The sequence below is a fragment of the Schistocerca piceifrons genome, chromosome 3 (assembly GCF_021461385.2).
Source record: "Schistocerca piceifrons isolate TAMUIC-IGC-003096 chromosome 3, iqSchPice1.1, whole genome shotgun sequence".
Taxonomy (NCBI): domain Eukaryota; kingdom Metazoa; phylum Arthropoda; class Insecta; order Orthoptera; family Acrididae; genus Schistocerca; species Schistocerca piceifrons.
This window is the reverse complement of record NC_060140.1, coordinates 257,185,424-257,200,199: the sequence shown is the minus strand read 5'-3', so window position 1 is coordinate 257,200,199 and position 14,776 is coordinate 257,185,424. Positions and strand designations below refer to the sequence as shown.

General features: G+C 45.4%; 1 protein-coding gene across 1 annotated transcript in view; it reads left to right on the top strand.

The window, feature by feature from the left end:
• LOC124788566 (aromatic-L-amino-acid decarboxylase) overlaps positions 1-14,776 on the top strand; it is a 303,259-nt gene that overhangs the window by 154,648 nt on the left and 133,835 nt on the right. The window contains exon 9 of the mRNA XM_047255837.1: positions 7,075-7,283. Within this exon, the coding sequence (XP_047111793.1) occupies positions 7,075-7,283 (209 nt within the window). The remainder of the gene's footprint in view (positions 1-7,074; positions 7,284-14,776) is intronic.

Genomic DNA, 14,776 nt, shown 5'->3' with positions numbered 1-14,776 from the left:
ATCCAATGTCGTAGATATATGGACACACGAAGGATACAAACAATGCGTACAGCAATTTCTTGCTAGATAACCTCAAATGGAACCACCTATTGTTTTCCAATTAACACACCGATAAGCCTGATATTTGGGAAACACTAATAGACTTAACTATTAAAAATGTTTCAAACTGATATGCTTTCTTCCAAGGAGGAGAAATTTCTGCCAGATAATTTCAGTTAACTACATCACCCACTCATTAGAAAGACGTTGGACAAGGTCCAAAGACGTCATACTTAACTACATCGAAAAATAAGTAAATGCAATTGTTTAGTGGCAGAACGAGACATTTTTATACCCCCACGTATATTTGCATGTTTGTAAACACTGTGACTCGTTCGTTGTTAGAAAGGTGTGTCAGGGCACTAATATAGAGGTATTCGGAATGATGAATAGAAAACTCAAGTATAATTTTTGTCAAAGAAATTAACTGGTAGAGAAAAACAACATAAATACAAAGAAAAAAATTGTGTTAACGTCTTTCGATGTGAGATGAACAGATGAACAGGTAACGAAAGGTCATTTACACTGATGTGAAAACTTACGGTAGTTGCTGCCTCTCTCATTTCTAATTTTGAAAAGGACTGTTGTTTTGGTAGACACAAGGGAGAGCAAGAGCAACAAAAAAAGCATAAATAAACCGTAACATACAACATCGATGATCCAAATCATATTTATAGATTAGACTAAATTTTCGAGGCACCTTGGAGAAGTTAAGTTACAATATGATTGGATTTTCATTTGCGCCTAAAAACAAAGAGACTGGAAGCGACAACACGCAGCTATATATATTTCCCTGTTAAGAGATATTACGCTGTTCCTTTTGCACCAAAATGACAAGTACTAAAGCTGGAAGTTTATGGTCCGGCAAGAACGCTGTTTCTGTACGTCGTAAAATCTTTCCTTCATTTTTACGACACAAAACCGGAAATTAGCACTCCTACTAACTCGACGGACACACTGCGGAGCTTATTCGGTGAAGCTGACTGCCAAGGGTGAGCAGCGTCTCCTCTTAAGAGGTAAAAGACGGGATCTCACAAATTCGTAGGATCAGTCACTTATTACGTTTACTTAGGGGTCACGTTTACCGTTTACATTAAAGGAGGCTTTGAAGGCTGTTATATTGCTAGAGAAGGCCGAAATGCACGCTATAAGCTCACGCAGGATGGCGTGAGGTCTGAAACAGGATACGTAATGAATGCTATAAAGAAAAGTACGTAGCTTCTGGAATACTTAACTTTAATCCATCATTTGTATACATCGTTCTTGATGAGACATGCTTCATACGATACATAGCAAAGGATAAATGGCGCCTTGCTAGGTCGTAGCAATTGACTTAGCTGAAGGCTATGCTAATTATCGTCTCGGCAATTGAGAGCGTAATTCTCAGTGAACCGTTCCTAGCAACGTCGGCTGTACAACTGGGGCGAGTGCTAGTAAGTCTCTCTAGACCTGCCGTGTGGTGGCGCTAAGGTCTGCAATCACTGATAGTGGCGACACGCGGGTCCGTCCTATACTAGCGGACCGCGGCCGATTTAAAAGGCTACCACCTAGCAAGTGTGGTGTCTGGCGGTGACACCACAAAGGCATCAAGACGATATTAGACAAAGGGGTGAGTATTGTCAATGTTCGAAACTCATTTCCTTTATCGAGGTTCTGAAATATCGTTAAATTAGTTTTAGAGGGAACTACATATGCTACTTCTTTAGCCGACTCAGCTATCCTTCCGAAGCTCGACCTACATAGTTCCGTTTGAAAGTACCCTATGTTATTGCATCACCATCTCAATGAATAAATAAGGTATTATGAAAACCACACAGCAAAACAATACTTTACTTTTCTTGACAAAAAGCTAATTTCATCTTTTAAGAGTTCTAGAATTGCGTACATAGTACCGATCCAAAAATTATTAGATTGTTAGATTGATAGATATAACAGTTTCAAATACTGCTTAAATACGAGGGTTGACTGAAAAGTAAAGCCTCCACCTTCGTAACTCTTCAACAGTTGGCAGCATTGGTATGCGGTGGTACTGGCTTGTTCCGTAGCCTCTTCTCTACAGCTCCAGTTGGCAGGAAGCCTTAGCATTGAACGGTTGTGTTGTTATAGTGTAAAGTATGGAACCCCGCGCTGACGGTCCGTCAAAGCGATGTTAGCAACTTGCAGTTATTGAATTCGTGACAACAGAAGGTGTCACCACAAGGGGGATTCATCAGAGAATGAAAGCAGTTTATGGTGATTGTGTTGATGTGAGTGCTGTGCGTTGTTGGGCGAGTAAGTTTAAACATGTTGAGGCGGGGAAATCTGACCTGCGTGACTAACAAAGAGCTGGACTTCCTGTGACAGCAACCATTGAGTTTCACAAGCAAAATGTTGACAGATTGATTCAGGACGATCGTCGTATCACTCAGAGACAAATTTCAAGCACAATCGGCATTTCAGAAGAACGTATGGGTCACATTATTGCTTTGCTTGGCTATCGGAAGATCTGTGCACAATGGATACCTTGATGCTGACTCCTGAAATGAAAGCGCACGGACATGAAATTTGCCAGGAACTCCTCTCGCATTACGAGAATGAAGGTGACGCCTTTCTCTATTCAATTGTGACAGGAGACGAAACATGTGTTCACCTTTACGACCTGGAGATAAAACGTCAGTCTATGGAATATCGACACAAAGAGTCGCCCCAGAAAAAGAAAATAAAGACGCAGCCCTCAGCTGGAGAAAGCATGACCACAGTGTTCTGGGACGCAGATGGTGTTATCCATGTTGATTTCCTTGATCGTGGAACAACAATAAATTCAGAACGTAACACCAAACCGCTGCGAACTCTGAAACGACAGCTAACAAGGGCCCGAAAGGAAAAGGGAAATGTGTTCTTGCAGCATAACAATGCCAAACCACATACTTCACGTGCCACCACAGCAGAACTTCAGAGACTGAATCTCACCACCGTACGGCATCCTCAATGCAGTCAAGATTTAGCACCTTCTGACTTCCATCTGTTCCTGATGATGAAAGACGATATACGGGGACATCACTATGCTTCTGATGGAGACGTTGAGAGATCATTGTGACTGTGGTTGAGGAAACAGAGTGTCGGCTTCTTCCGTGGCGCCTTCAGAAAACTTGTTCATCGTTGGCAGAAATGGATCCAATTAGCTAGTGATTATGTGGAAAAGTGAATATTGCTAAATAAAGATCACACTCTTATGATTATTTCTGCATTTGATTTATTAAAATATTTCCATCCAAACCCAATTGCAGAAGGCGGAGGCATTACTTTTCGTTCAGCCCTCGCAGAAAAATGCAGCTTTGAATGCTATTACTTTGAAATACAATCATGAGACATTATGAATAATTCTGGAAATGTTGCAGACGAAACAAGTTGCTTAACAAACTCTGAATCAAACGAATAGGAGTGAACACGGTAACATGTGCAACATCGACCATGACTTTCACTCAGATTCAAGATGGTTTCTTTGTCAGATAGATGTATATATCCCCGTCATGAATCTCTGCTATATGACTGTTGAACATAAATTAAATCAGTGTTCTCTTTCGTTTATTTATCATTCGGCACATGGTACATCATAAAACCATCGTTGCTGCCCAAAATATCTCTAAAAATCGACGTAATTTTATTATCATCATCTCAGCTGGACACCGTTCCATGTCCAAAAGAGGTTTTTCTTTATATTTAGTCACAGTATTCACTGCCGTTTCATAGTTTAATCTAAATATAATTTCCTATTTCTCACTATTATAGATCAAAGACAACAAAAATGTATTTGGAAGCTCTCTCCGCAATTCACATTTACATAGTATCATAAACCATTTCTCATAACATTGCTGTTAGATTGTTGGATATAACTCAGAGTTTGAAAACAGTGAGAGACTTAGCTAACAAATCCATTACATCCACTTTTCTGCCAATAATGCTTCTGCAATTAATGATCCAAACAAACAGAACGAAAGGTTCATCTCTCGCAAGAAGACATATGCCTGGATATTTCTGGTATCTCAACTGAAGATTTTTCAGGGCTCATTTAACTTTAGGACTCTGTATCTCACAATGAACAAAAATGGACTTGTACCACTATTGAAATAAGCCCTTCATATATAGTTTCTGAAAAATAAATTGGAAATCACTTAATGATTAATTTGTATGTCATCATATACATTATTCAAAAGCCTCCGAATAATAAACTGGATATATGCCAAAAACGTGGCAGTCTTGATTTTTCAGTTGTTTTGTGCAACAGTACATTTCATTCCATAAATAATAATACGTATGCCTTGTCAGTAAACTGCCTGGGAACACAAGGATGTGCATTTTATTTAAGTGCAGTGCATTAATACGATGTAACTGTATAGATCTCCTGGTGGAGACACTATCTCCAAAATAAAAACTCATGTTCACCATAGGGAGAACCGTTTTCCGCCATTCACCCCCACCATCTTGAGTTACGTCACGAAACGGACGAAAGCGCCCTCTGCTGATGGTACTGTGTACTAGGTCCAGACCTCGTGGTGAATAGATCTGCATGAAATTGTCCTTTTCCCACGAATCCAGGAGTAGTTCTAATATAAGTAATATTAAATGTGACAAATTAGGTTTAGGAATTTCTGTGACCATTGAGGTGTTTCAGTAAGATTCATCCACTTTCTCAAGACTCTGTCTCCTACATTAACCAAGATAGAAATTGTGGAATATGTTAATTTGTACGTAGGACTAGAAAGTTTTTATTTTCAGAAAACCAATGGGATTTTACAAAAGTATTTCTTTTACAAGGCTGCGCATACAACTCTGCTGAAATTTTTACAGTTATGTTTAGACTCAAAGTTTCCATTTACCTTTCACAAGTGTTCAACGTGCCCTCCACTGGACGAACGACAAACATCTGCGGTGCTGTTCTCTAAATGAACTCCATTTATAACAGAATCGCACCTGGCGAAACGCAGAATACCTTTTGTTGCTGTATTAACATCATATCGGTTGGACGAACGTTGGGCAATCAACGAACGAGCCCGTGAGCTGCGCCAGTGAGGCCCCTACCAGTAACTACGCGCACGGACATACACTGTGCAGTCACATTAATGTGACCACCCGTCAAAGGCCCGGGTAGCCACATCTTGTAGCGCGAACCACTGCGAGATGTGCAGGAAGAGCGTCAGTGAGGTTCTGGAAGGTACGGACAGGTATGAGGAACCATGCCAGCTCCGCCGGCCGTAGTGACTGAGTGGTTCTAGGCACTACAGTCTGGAACCGCACGACCGCTACGGCCGCAGGTTCGAATCCTGCTTCGGGCATGGATGTGTGTGATGTCCTAAGGCTAGTTAGGTTTAAGTAGTACTAAGTTCTAGGCGACTGATGACTTCAGATGTTAAGTCTCATAGTGCTCAGAGCCATTTGAGCCTTGCCAGCTCCAGTGCTGTGCCCAACTGCGCTAGGTCTCTCAGTTGAAATTCCACGGAGCGAACAGCCCTGTTGCGCTAGACCACAGATTCTGGGGAGTCTGGTGGCCAGGGTAGTTCGGTAAACTCGTCCTGGTGCTCTTCAGACCATGCATGTAGGCTGCGAGCTCCCTGACACGTTGCCGAGCTAGTAAATGCCGTCGTGGCAAGGAATGACAAACTCCATGTAGGGCTGAACATGGTCCCCAAGGATAGATGCATACTTATGTCGATCCATTATGCCTTCCTGAATGACGATATCATCCAGGGAATACCACAAAAACATTCCTCAGACCACAATGCTCCATCCCCTGGCCAAGACCCTTCCGACAATTGTTGCAGGGTGTTTGGCTCAAATGGTTCAAATGGCTCTGAGCACTATGGGACTTAGGGACCGATGACCGCAGCAGTCTGGTCTCTTTAATCCCACAAACCAACCAACCAGACCACTATGGGACTTAATTTCTGAGGTAATCAGTCCCCTAGAACTTAGAACTACTTAAACCTAACTAACCTAAGGACATCACACACATCCATGCCTGAGGCAGGATTCGAGCCTGCGACCGTAGCGGTCGCGCGGTTCCAGACTGTAGCGCCTCGAGCCGCTCGGCCACCCCGGCCGGCCAGGGTGTTTGCTTTGAGACGTTTCACGCCATACGTCCAAACGGCCATCTGACCCATTTCAAATAAAACGAGATCCATCTGAGATCACATCTCACCACTCAGAGTACGTACAGTTGCGTTCGTCGCCAATGTACAGCAGTCATCATGGGTGCATGAAGGAAACACCCGCAGTGGAGGCCCATGCACAGCTATGGTTGCTGAACTGTTATTGAGGATCACTGTTGGTAGCCCATTGGTTTGTCTGGGCAGTCAGCTGCTCTACAGTTACAAGTCTAATCGCCAGTACCCATCTCTGCAGCCATCATTCACGCCTGTCATCTATGGCCGACAGTGCACCACAATTGCCTCGGCGCCGGTTCTGGTTAGCGCTTCTTTGCCATGCACAGTATACTTTAACCACGACGGCACGAGAACAGTTTAGAAACTTAGCCGTTTCCGAAATGCTTCCACCCTTGGCCCGAAAGTCAATGATCATGCCCATTTGGGGGTAGATAAACCGTTTCGTTTCTGCATTACGATAGCGACTGCACTGTTTGCCGCATCCCCCCCCCCCCCCCCCCGACAGGCTTTGTATACCCTCCACTGCTAGTGATGCCACCTGCCGTCTGTGAGTGGCTCTTGGTCGTTGACGTGCCACTTAGGCCATGATCACATTAATGTGATTGGACCGCATAAAAACTCGGGGTACGTGAACAAGCAACTTACATCTGGCGTCGTGGTGAAATTCTAGTTTTGATACGTAACTTAACGTATACGCCAAATATCTGCCTTCATTCATGTAAAAGATTGTCTTATAAAACGGGATGAACCTTTGAGACACCATACAATTTTAAGTGAGGTAAAGGAAAAAGCCCAACCGGAGATTACTGAATTGGCTCTTGATCTCGAATAGTAAGCGAGTTACTGAATGCGCCTACCGCCCGCCATGTAGCTGATGGGTTTGGTTTTGTTGCAGCCGGAACCAGTGGACGAGGTGTTGGACCTGGAGGACCGCAAGAAGCGCGAGACGCTGGCGTACAAGCGCTCCTTCTTCGTGCGGATGGTGAGCGACCCCAAGCTGTACAACCCCAAGATCGCCAAGAGCCTTCCCGGCAAGCGGCACCGCCACCTCAGCGACCGCGGCGCCACCGTCGACAACGGCGTCTCCATCAACGCGCCGCCCCAGTACGTGCGCAGGCTGCCATCGCTGCCCTAGCAAAGCCAGACGCTGCCAGCCACGGCCCACGAGCAGAGCCAGCGCGGGCAGCGCGGCAGGGTCACGAGACACCTGGCAAAGCGAGCGCCCTGCGGGACGGGCAATCATCAACTGAAACGCAGCGTTCTTCTTGTCGTTGTGGACAGTACCATCGGCGTTCACCTGCTACCATACTGGCTTCTTTGCCACAGTTTTCATGCTAATAATATTTATTTGATCCTTCCTCCAGAACCCTTGTCATTTATTTAAAACCACACCCTTTAATTTCTTACCAGACTCCGTGGCAAATAGATGAAGGTGTTTTTGGATTTAGGGCACTTAACACTATTTTCATTAGCGCCCTTACTGGTTACCAATATTTGCATTTCGTGGTCTGAGCTATACCTGTTCACACAAGTAAATTTTCCGTGACGATTCTGCAACAACATACAGGGTGTCCGAAAAGTCTTTCCCTGATTACATAAATCAGGCTAGAAGTAAGATACAAATATGAAACTGGTGTCTAATTGTTTACAAACTATCAAAGTTTTTTTCACATATCAGAAAACTTCCACATGAGCACCTTTGGTGGCACGTAGCAATCTAGGCGATATTCAATTTCCGTCCACACATTAGCCAACATTACTGGAGGGATCGATTCAACGACTGTGGTTATCCGTTGCCGCAGGGTTTCAAGATCTGGTACACGTGTTCGGTAGACATCGTCCTTGACATAACCCCATAAAAAGAAGCCCAATGGGGTTATGTCAGGAGCGCGTGGAGGCCAAACCGTTGGCCCATCACGACCAATCCATCGCCCAGGAAAGGTCATATCGAGATAGGCACGGTCGTCCAAACCCCAATGAGGCGGTGCACCGTCTTGCTGAAACAAGATATCGGGGTGATACTGAAGCAGCTGAGGAACAGCATACAGTTGCCACATGTCCAGATACACTGCAGATGTGATGGTAGCCTCAGCGAAGAAGAATGGCCCGATAATTCGATCGTGCAATAGCGCGCACAAAACACTCACCTTTGGACTGCCTCTGGTGCACTCCATGACCTTGCCAGAGTGTTGTGAACCCTGAATGTGCACATTATGGAGATTCACTACTCCACTGACAAAAAAGGTCGCAATTCGTCTGAGATAACTATCATCGTCTTCAATACGTGACAGCATTTCGACCGCAAAGTCATATCGACGTGTACTGTCATTGGGCAACAAGGCCTGAACGATTTGTACTTTGTATGCACGAAACAATAAACGTTTGTGTAAAATGTCATGGAGAGAGCTGTTTGGCATCTGTAATTCACGTGAGCCCCTGCGCACCGATTTCTTCGGACTTCGCAGAAAAGACTGCCTTACAGCTCCCACCCTGTCTGCTGAGGTTCTTGGTTGACCAGACCTCGGAAGGTCAGCAGCCGATCCTGTGTTCTTGAACCTCTCATACCAGGCTTTAATGCTCTTGACATCAGGTGGATTCCTTCCAAATGTTGTCTGGAAGTGTCTCTGCACTGTGGTTGGTGATCGTGTCTCATGGTACCACAGGACACACTTGCCTTCTCCTGATTGGTTAACATGGCTTCTTGGGCACTGCACCTCATCCACTACTTACGTACTGCGAACCTAAAACAGAAAAAAAAATTTGATAGTTGTAAACAATTCGACACAAGTTTCATATTTGTATCTTACTTCTAGCCTGAGTTATCAATTTATGTAATCAGGGAAAGTCTTTTCGGACATCCTGTATGTTAGCGAATTTCTTTAGAATGTCCGGTTTTGTCGACACATATATGTGGTTTGCATGTACTAATATTCAAGACTCATTTCGTAAAACGTCTTTATGACACACTCAAAGAAAAAATAGCGATCGATCCATCCGTTCATAATTTATTGACTTCCTCCCACAACGCTATAGATAAGGGGCCGCATACCACACAAAATTTTAAATGCGCATTACACTAATGGCACTATCAGGTAAGATGGTGATCGTGTCTTCAGCCAAGCTGAGGGTTGCTTTCACGTCAGCGTATGAAACACATGTAGTTAAAATACAGGTTGAGCATAAAGTCTTTATCTGACTACAAACATGTCTAAGGAATGCACATATACGTGGTTTGTTGCAAATGAGGCTCAAATCATAGTTTTTTTTTGATACACTACCACATGTACTCTTTTTGTTGCCCGTGGAACGTCTACGTGATACTCGATTTCTCTCCATGTCTCCAACATTTCTTCCGTCACCACTTTCGCACCGCCTGGTATTAGTGCCGTAAGAATTCTGCGCAGAATCGGAGAGGAAATGAATATGTGGGAAACGCTGACAAGGAGAAGGGACAGGATGACAGAACATCTGTTAAGACATCAGGGAATGACTTCCATAGTACTGTAGGGAGCTGTAGAAGACAAAAACTGTAGAGGATGACAGAGACTGGAAAACATCCAGCAAGTAACTGAGGAAGTAGGTGCTACTACTCCGGGATGATGAGTTGGGCACAGGAGAGGAATTCGTGCCGGGTAGCAACAAACCAGTCAGAAGACTGACGACTCAAAAAAAAGTTGCGCATCAGGAACTGGATACTTAACGCAACCCCGCAAAAAACCAAGAGAGCTGATGTCTGATGAACGTGGCGGCCGTGATGTTGGATCGTCTCTACTGATCCAGCTGTCCGCAAATGTTTCATTCAAGAACTAGTGAACAGATAAAGCCGTGATTGGCGGCGCACTACCTTGTTGAAACACTACTCATGACTGAGAATCTTAAACGGTGGTGCAACGTTAAGTTCCGGCATGTCCAGGTTAACTGCTGCACTAATGTAGGCTCTGTCAAAAAGAAAAGAATGGCCCAATAATTATGTTGTGCATCAAGTGCACCACTCGTTCACTGTCGGGCAGTTCCTTATCACGAAATGTGGCTTCTTCGATTCCCAGAGCCAAACATTATGCCCCTTTACATGAAAAGTTGCTTCGTTCGAAAAGTAAACTTTATTAAGGTAGTCATTGTCTGCATCGATTTGTTTCAGATACTCCTAGAAACCTTTGCATGTCTCGGCATAGCATCTGGTTGAAAAGGTTGTAGGAATTGCTGTTTATATGTGTGGAAATGCAGCCGTTTTTTAAAATCATCACTATAGTGCTCAGTGACGTCTGTTTCTCTGGAAACGAGACCCGTCGATTTCTGCAGACTACACTGAAATTCTAATTAAATCAAGACCCTAAGCTGTCGGCAGGCGTTGATATACATCAACGGGGACAGTTTAAAATGTGTGTCCCGACCGGGACTCTAACCCTGGATCTCCTGCTTACATGGCAGACGCCCCTGCCGAGTACTCTCATTCCTAAAGAACAGACACCATCTTCATATACTTAATTCTAACCGGCCATTGACCTTCTTCTGTGCTGGATGCACACGTATTGCCCGAACTCTTACGGGACTCGGTAAGATTGTCTGCCGTGAGTAATGAATGTAATGGTCAGGGGCACTACGAATGTAGTGTGTGGACATAAAGTTGGGAATGTGGGTCTCACGGGGAGCGTGCGAGGGATAAGTCCCTGCAGTCGCACTATCCTCTGTGCCCTCGGTGGCTCAGATGGATAGAGCGTCTACCACATAAGCAGGAGATCCCGGGTTCGAGTCCCAGTCGGTGCACACACTTTCAACTGTACCCGTTGATGTATATCAACGCCTGTCGACAGCTTAGAGTCTTGATTTAATTATCATTTCATTCTAAGAGAGCTGCATTGTCACCGATGGTATTTGTTCTTCGGACGCCATCTTCATACAGTGAAATAATGTGTGCATGGTATAAGCAATGCCACCACTCACACCGAATCTGACACATCTTGCCATGTCACCAGCACTGCCAGTCTCTATACTTTCCATAGCGTTCTTTGATGTTTTCACATCTAGCGCGTATCGTTCATAGGCACTTCGGAACTGTCGCTGAATTGTAATAGGCGACCGTGTTTCATGAAACCAAAAGAAACATTGCGCTTTCTCCTGCATAGACGCCATTGTGGCAGCAGCACTCATAAATGACGCAATCTGTCACAAAATAGAAAAGAAATCAGATACTGCTAGAGTACGTGTAGAACTGTCTATCCGCCAGCTACGCTACCGCTTGCAAAAAGCTACACAGACATGTCAAAGTGTACCTATAAGAAACTCTATTAGTTTAGTTACCACTTACAGCAAACTGAATAGCTCTATATCTAGCATAGTTGCTTAAAAACAAATTTTTATCGTCATGGAAAGCACTTACGCTCACCCTGTATGTTGTTCCGGAAGTGGTATTCAGCAGACTTCACATATTAGAGGATCATTCCGCTGGAGGAGAAAATTTTTTGGTAATGAATTATGTCCTATTCACAACCTGGTGAGTGTGGCTGGCATAAGACTTGCCAGGTCTGGGTGGTTGATTTCACTGACATCAAGTAACGTGCTCGAGTCTGGTTGCACTAGAGTCGAAGTAGACTTGTTGAGAGCTGTCGGCGATTGAGATTTTTCTCACCACCCTTTTACTGGCAGATCGACGAAAGGCGATGCTGTGCAATTCCTTGTCACCAGACTGTACACCAGTGCCATTTATCGATCCCACACCTCTCTTCAGATGCGATGGAGTGAGGGTATTCGGCCCTGTTGATGGCAGACCATGAGAGCCGTGTAGCCCTTGAAGTTATCGATCCATTTGGAGCTGTTTTGGAAAGCCCAGCTTATGCCAGCATTTCCACAACCCGATCCAGGATACAAATATAGCAAGCACTACGCTGGATATCCAATCAATTAGCCAAACTACACAATCAGATGTCTGATACACTGTACACGTGTCTGAGGAAGGTGAAGTCGGAGTACACTAGGATCTTATCAACTAACAATATTACATATTCCACATTATCAGTTATCAGTGGTAAACTATTATTAGGCGTTGTGCAAGTTAGGCATCTGTCAAATAATCTGAATGTATTCATACATTAATGCTCATGTCACTCAACAGAACAAGATCTTGCTTAATCTCCAGATTTATCAGTTTGCAGCCGCGAAAAAGTTGTCGTTTTCCCAACGATGTTTCGACATACACTCCTGGAAATGGAAAAAAGAACACATTGACACCGGTGTGTCAGACCCACCATACTTGCTCCGGACACTGCGAGAGGGCTGTACAAGCAATGATCACACGCACGGCACAGCGGACACACCAGGAACCGCGGTGTTGGCCGTCGAATGGCGCTAGCTGCGCAGCATTTGTGCACCGCCGCCGTCAGTGTCAGCCAGTTTGCCGTGGCATACGGAGCTCCATCGCAGTCTTTAACACTGGTAGCATGCCGCGACAGCGTGGACGTGAACCGTATGTGCAGTTGACGGACTTTGAGCGAGGGCGTATAGTGGGCATGCGGGAGGCCGGGTGGACGTACCGCCGAATTGCTCAACACGTGGGGCGTGAGGTCTCCACAGTACATCGATGTTGTCGCCAGTGGTCGGCGGAAGGTGCACGTGCCCGTCGACCTGGGACCGGACCGCAGCGACGCACAGATGCACGCCAAGACCGTAGGATCCTACGCAGTGCCGTAGGGGACCGCACCGCCACTTCCCAGCAAATTAGGGACACTGTTGCTCCTGGGGTATCGGCGAGGACCATTCGCAACCGTCTCCATGAAGCTGGGCTACGGTCCCGCACACCGTTAGGCCGTCTTCCGCTCACGCCCCAACATCGTGCAGCCCGCCTCCAGTGGTGTCGCGACAGGCGTGAATGGAGGGACGAATGGAGACGTGTCGTCTTCAGCGATGAGAGTCACTTCTGCCTTGGTGCCAATGATGGTCGTATGCGTGTTTGGCGCCGTGCAGGTGAGCGCCACAATCAGGACTGCATACGACCGAGGCACACAGGGCCAACACCCGGCATCATGGTGTGGGGAGCGATCTCCTACACTGGCCGTACACCACTGGTGATCGTCGAGGGGACACTGAATAGTGCACGGTACATCCAAACCGTCATCGAACCCATCGTTCTACCATTCCTAGACCGGCAAAGGAACTTGCTGTTCCAACAGGACAATGCACGTCCGCATGTATCCCGTGCCACCCAACGTGCTCTAGAAGGTGTAAGTCAACTACCCTGGCCAGCAAGATCTCCGGATCTGTCCCCCATTGAGCATGTTTGGGACTGGATGAAGCGTCGTCTCACGCGGTCTGCACGTCCAGCACGAACGCTGGTCCAACTGAGGCGCCAGGTGGAAATGGCATGGCAAGCCGTTCCACAGGACTACATCCAGCATCTCTACGATCGTCTCCATGGGAGAATAGCAGCCTGCATTGCTGCGAAAGGTGGATATACACTGTACTAGTGCCGACATTGTGCATGCTCTGTTGCCTGTGTCTATGGGCCTGTGGTTCTGTCAGTGTGATCATGTGATGTATCTGACCCCAGGAATGTGTCAATAAAGTTTCCCCTTCCTGGGACAATGAATTCACAGTGTTCTTATTTCAATTTCCAGGAGTGTATAACGCAGCTGTCTTAGTGTCAGGTGCGCCTAGCACATCTCGTTTACTCATTATCTGGATTTTATCCAAGTTATGAAACACACAGGTTGCGCTCTTGCCTGATACATCAGCGATTGTTTCCCAAAGTCGACAACCGTGTTTTATTGCTGGTTCGCTCTCGACGTATTCCACTTATCGGGTCGTATACATCCCAGTCGAGATTTAAACAATTTGAATGCAAATTTAGTTAAACTAAAGCCTCTGTCACAGTTTGTTAAGTTACGTGACATCATAATCTCTTTTCGAATACTGTCGTAGGTGTTTGGTGTCAGTTACGCAACGCTGAAATTTTCGTATTTCATTTTATTCTCAAAGATGGAGTGATACTTGGTGATCGCAGATTTAGCTGGTTATCTGAGTCGGATTCTTTCAGTTATATTTCTAGTTCAACTGGCTCTGAGCACTATGGGACTTAACAGCTGAGGTCATCAGTCACTTAGAACTACTTAAACCCAACTAGCCTAAGGACATCACACACATCCATGCCCGAGGTAGGATTCGAACCTGCGACCGTAGCGGTCGCGCGGTTCCAGACTGAAGCGCCTAGAACTGCTCGGCCGGCTTTCAGTTATGTTTCACAGTTGTCATACATCATGAAAAAGTTTTCCATCACATCGGTTCCGAGAGTTCCGGCACCTCAACAGAAAAATGGAATAGAGATCAACATAAACATCATATCCACCCTTTTTATTGCTTATGAAAACGCCATATTGCATATTGTACCACCATACAGCGAGAGCTTCAGAAGTGGTGGGCCAGATTGCTGTACACACAGGTACCTCTAATAGACAGTAGCACGTCCTCTTGCATGGGTGCATGCCTGTATTCGTCGTGGCATACTGTCCAAAAGTTCATCGAGGCACCGTTGGTCCAGATTGTCCCACTCCTCAACGGCGATTCGATGTAAATCTCTGAGAGTGGTTGGTGGGTCACGTCGTCCATAA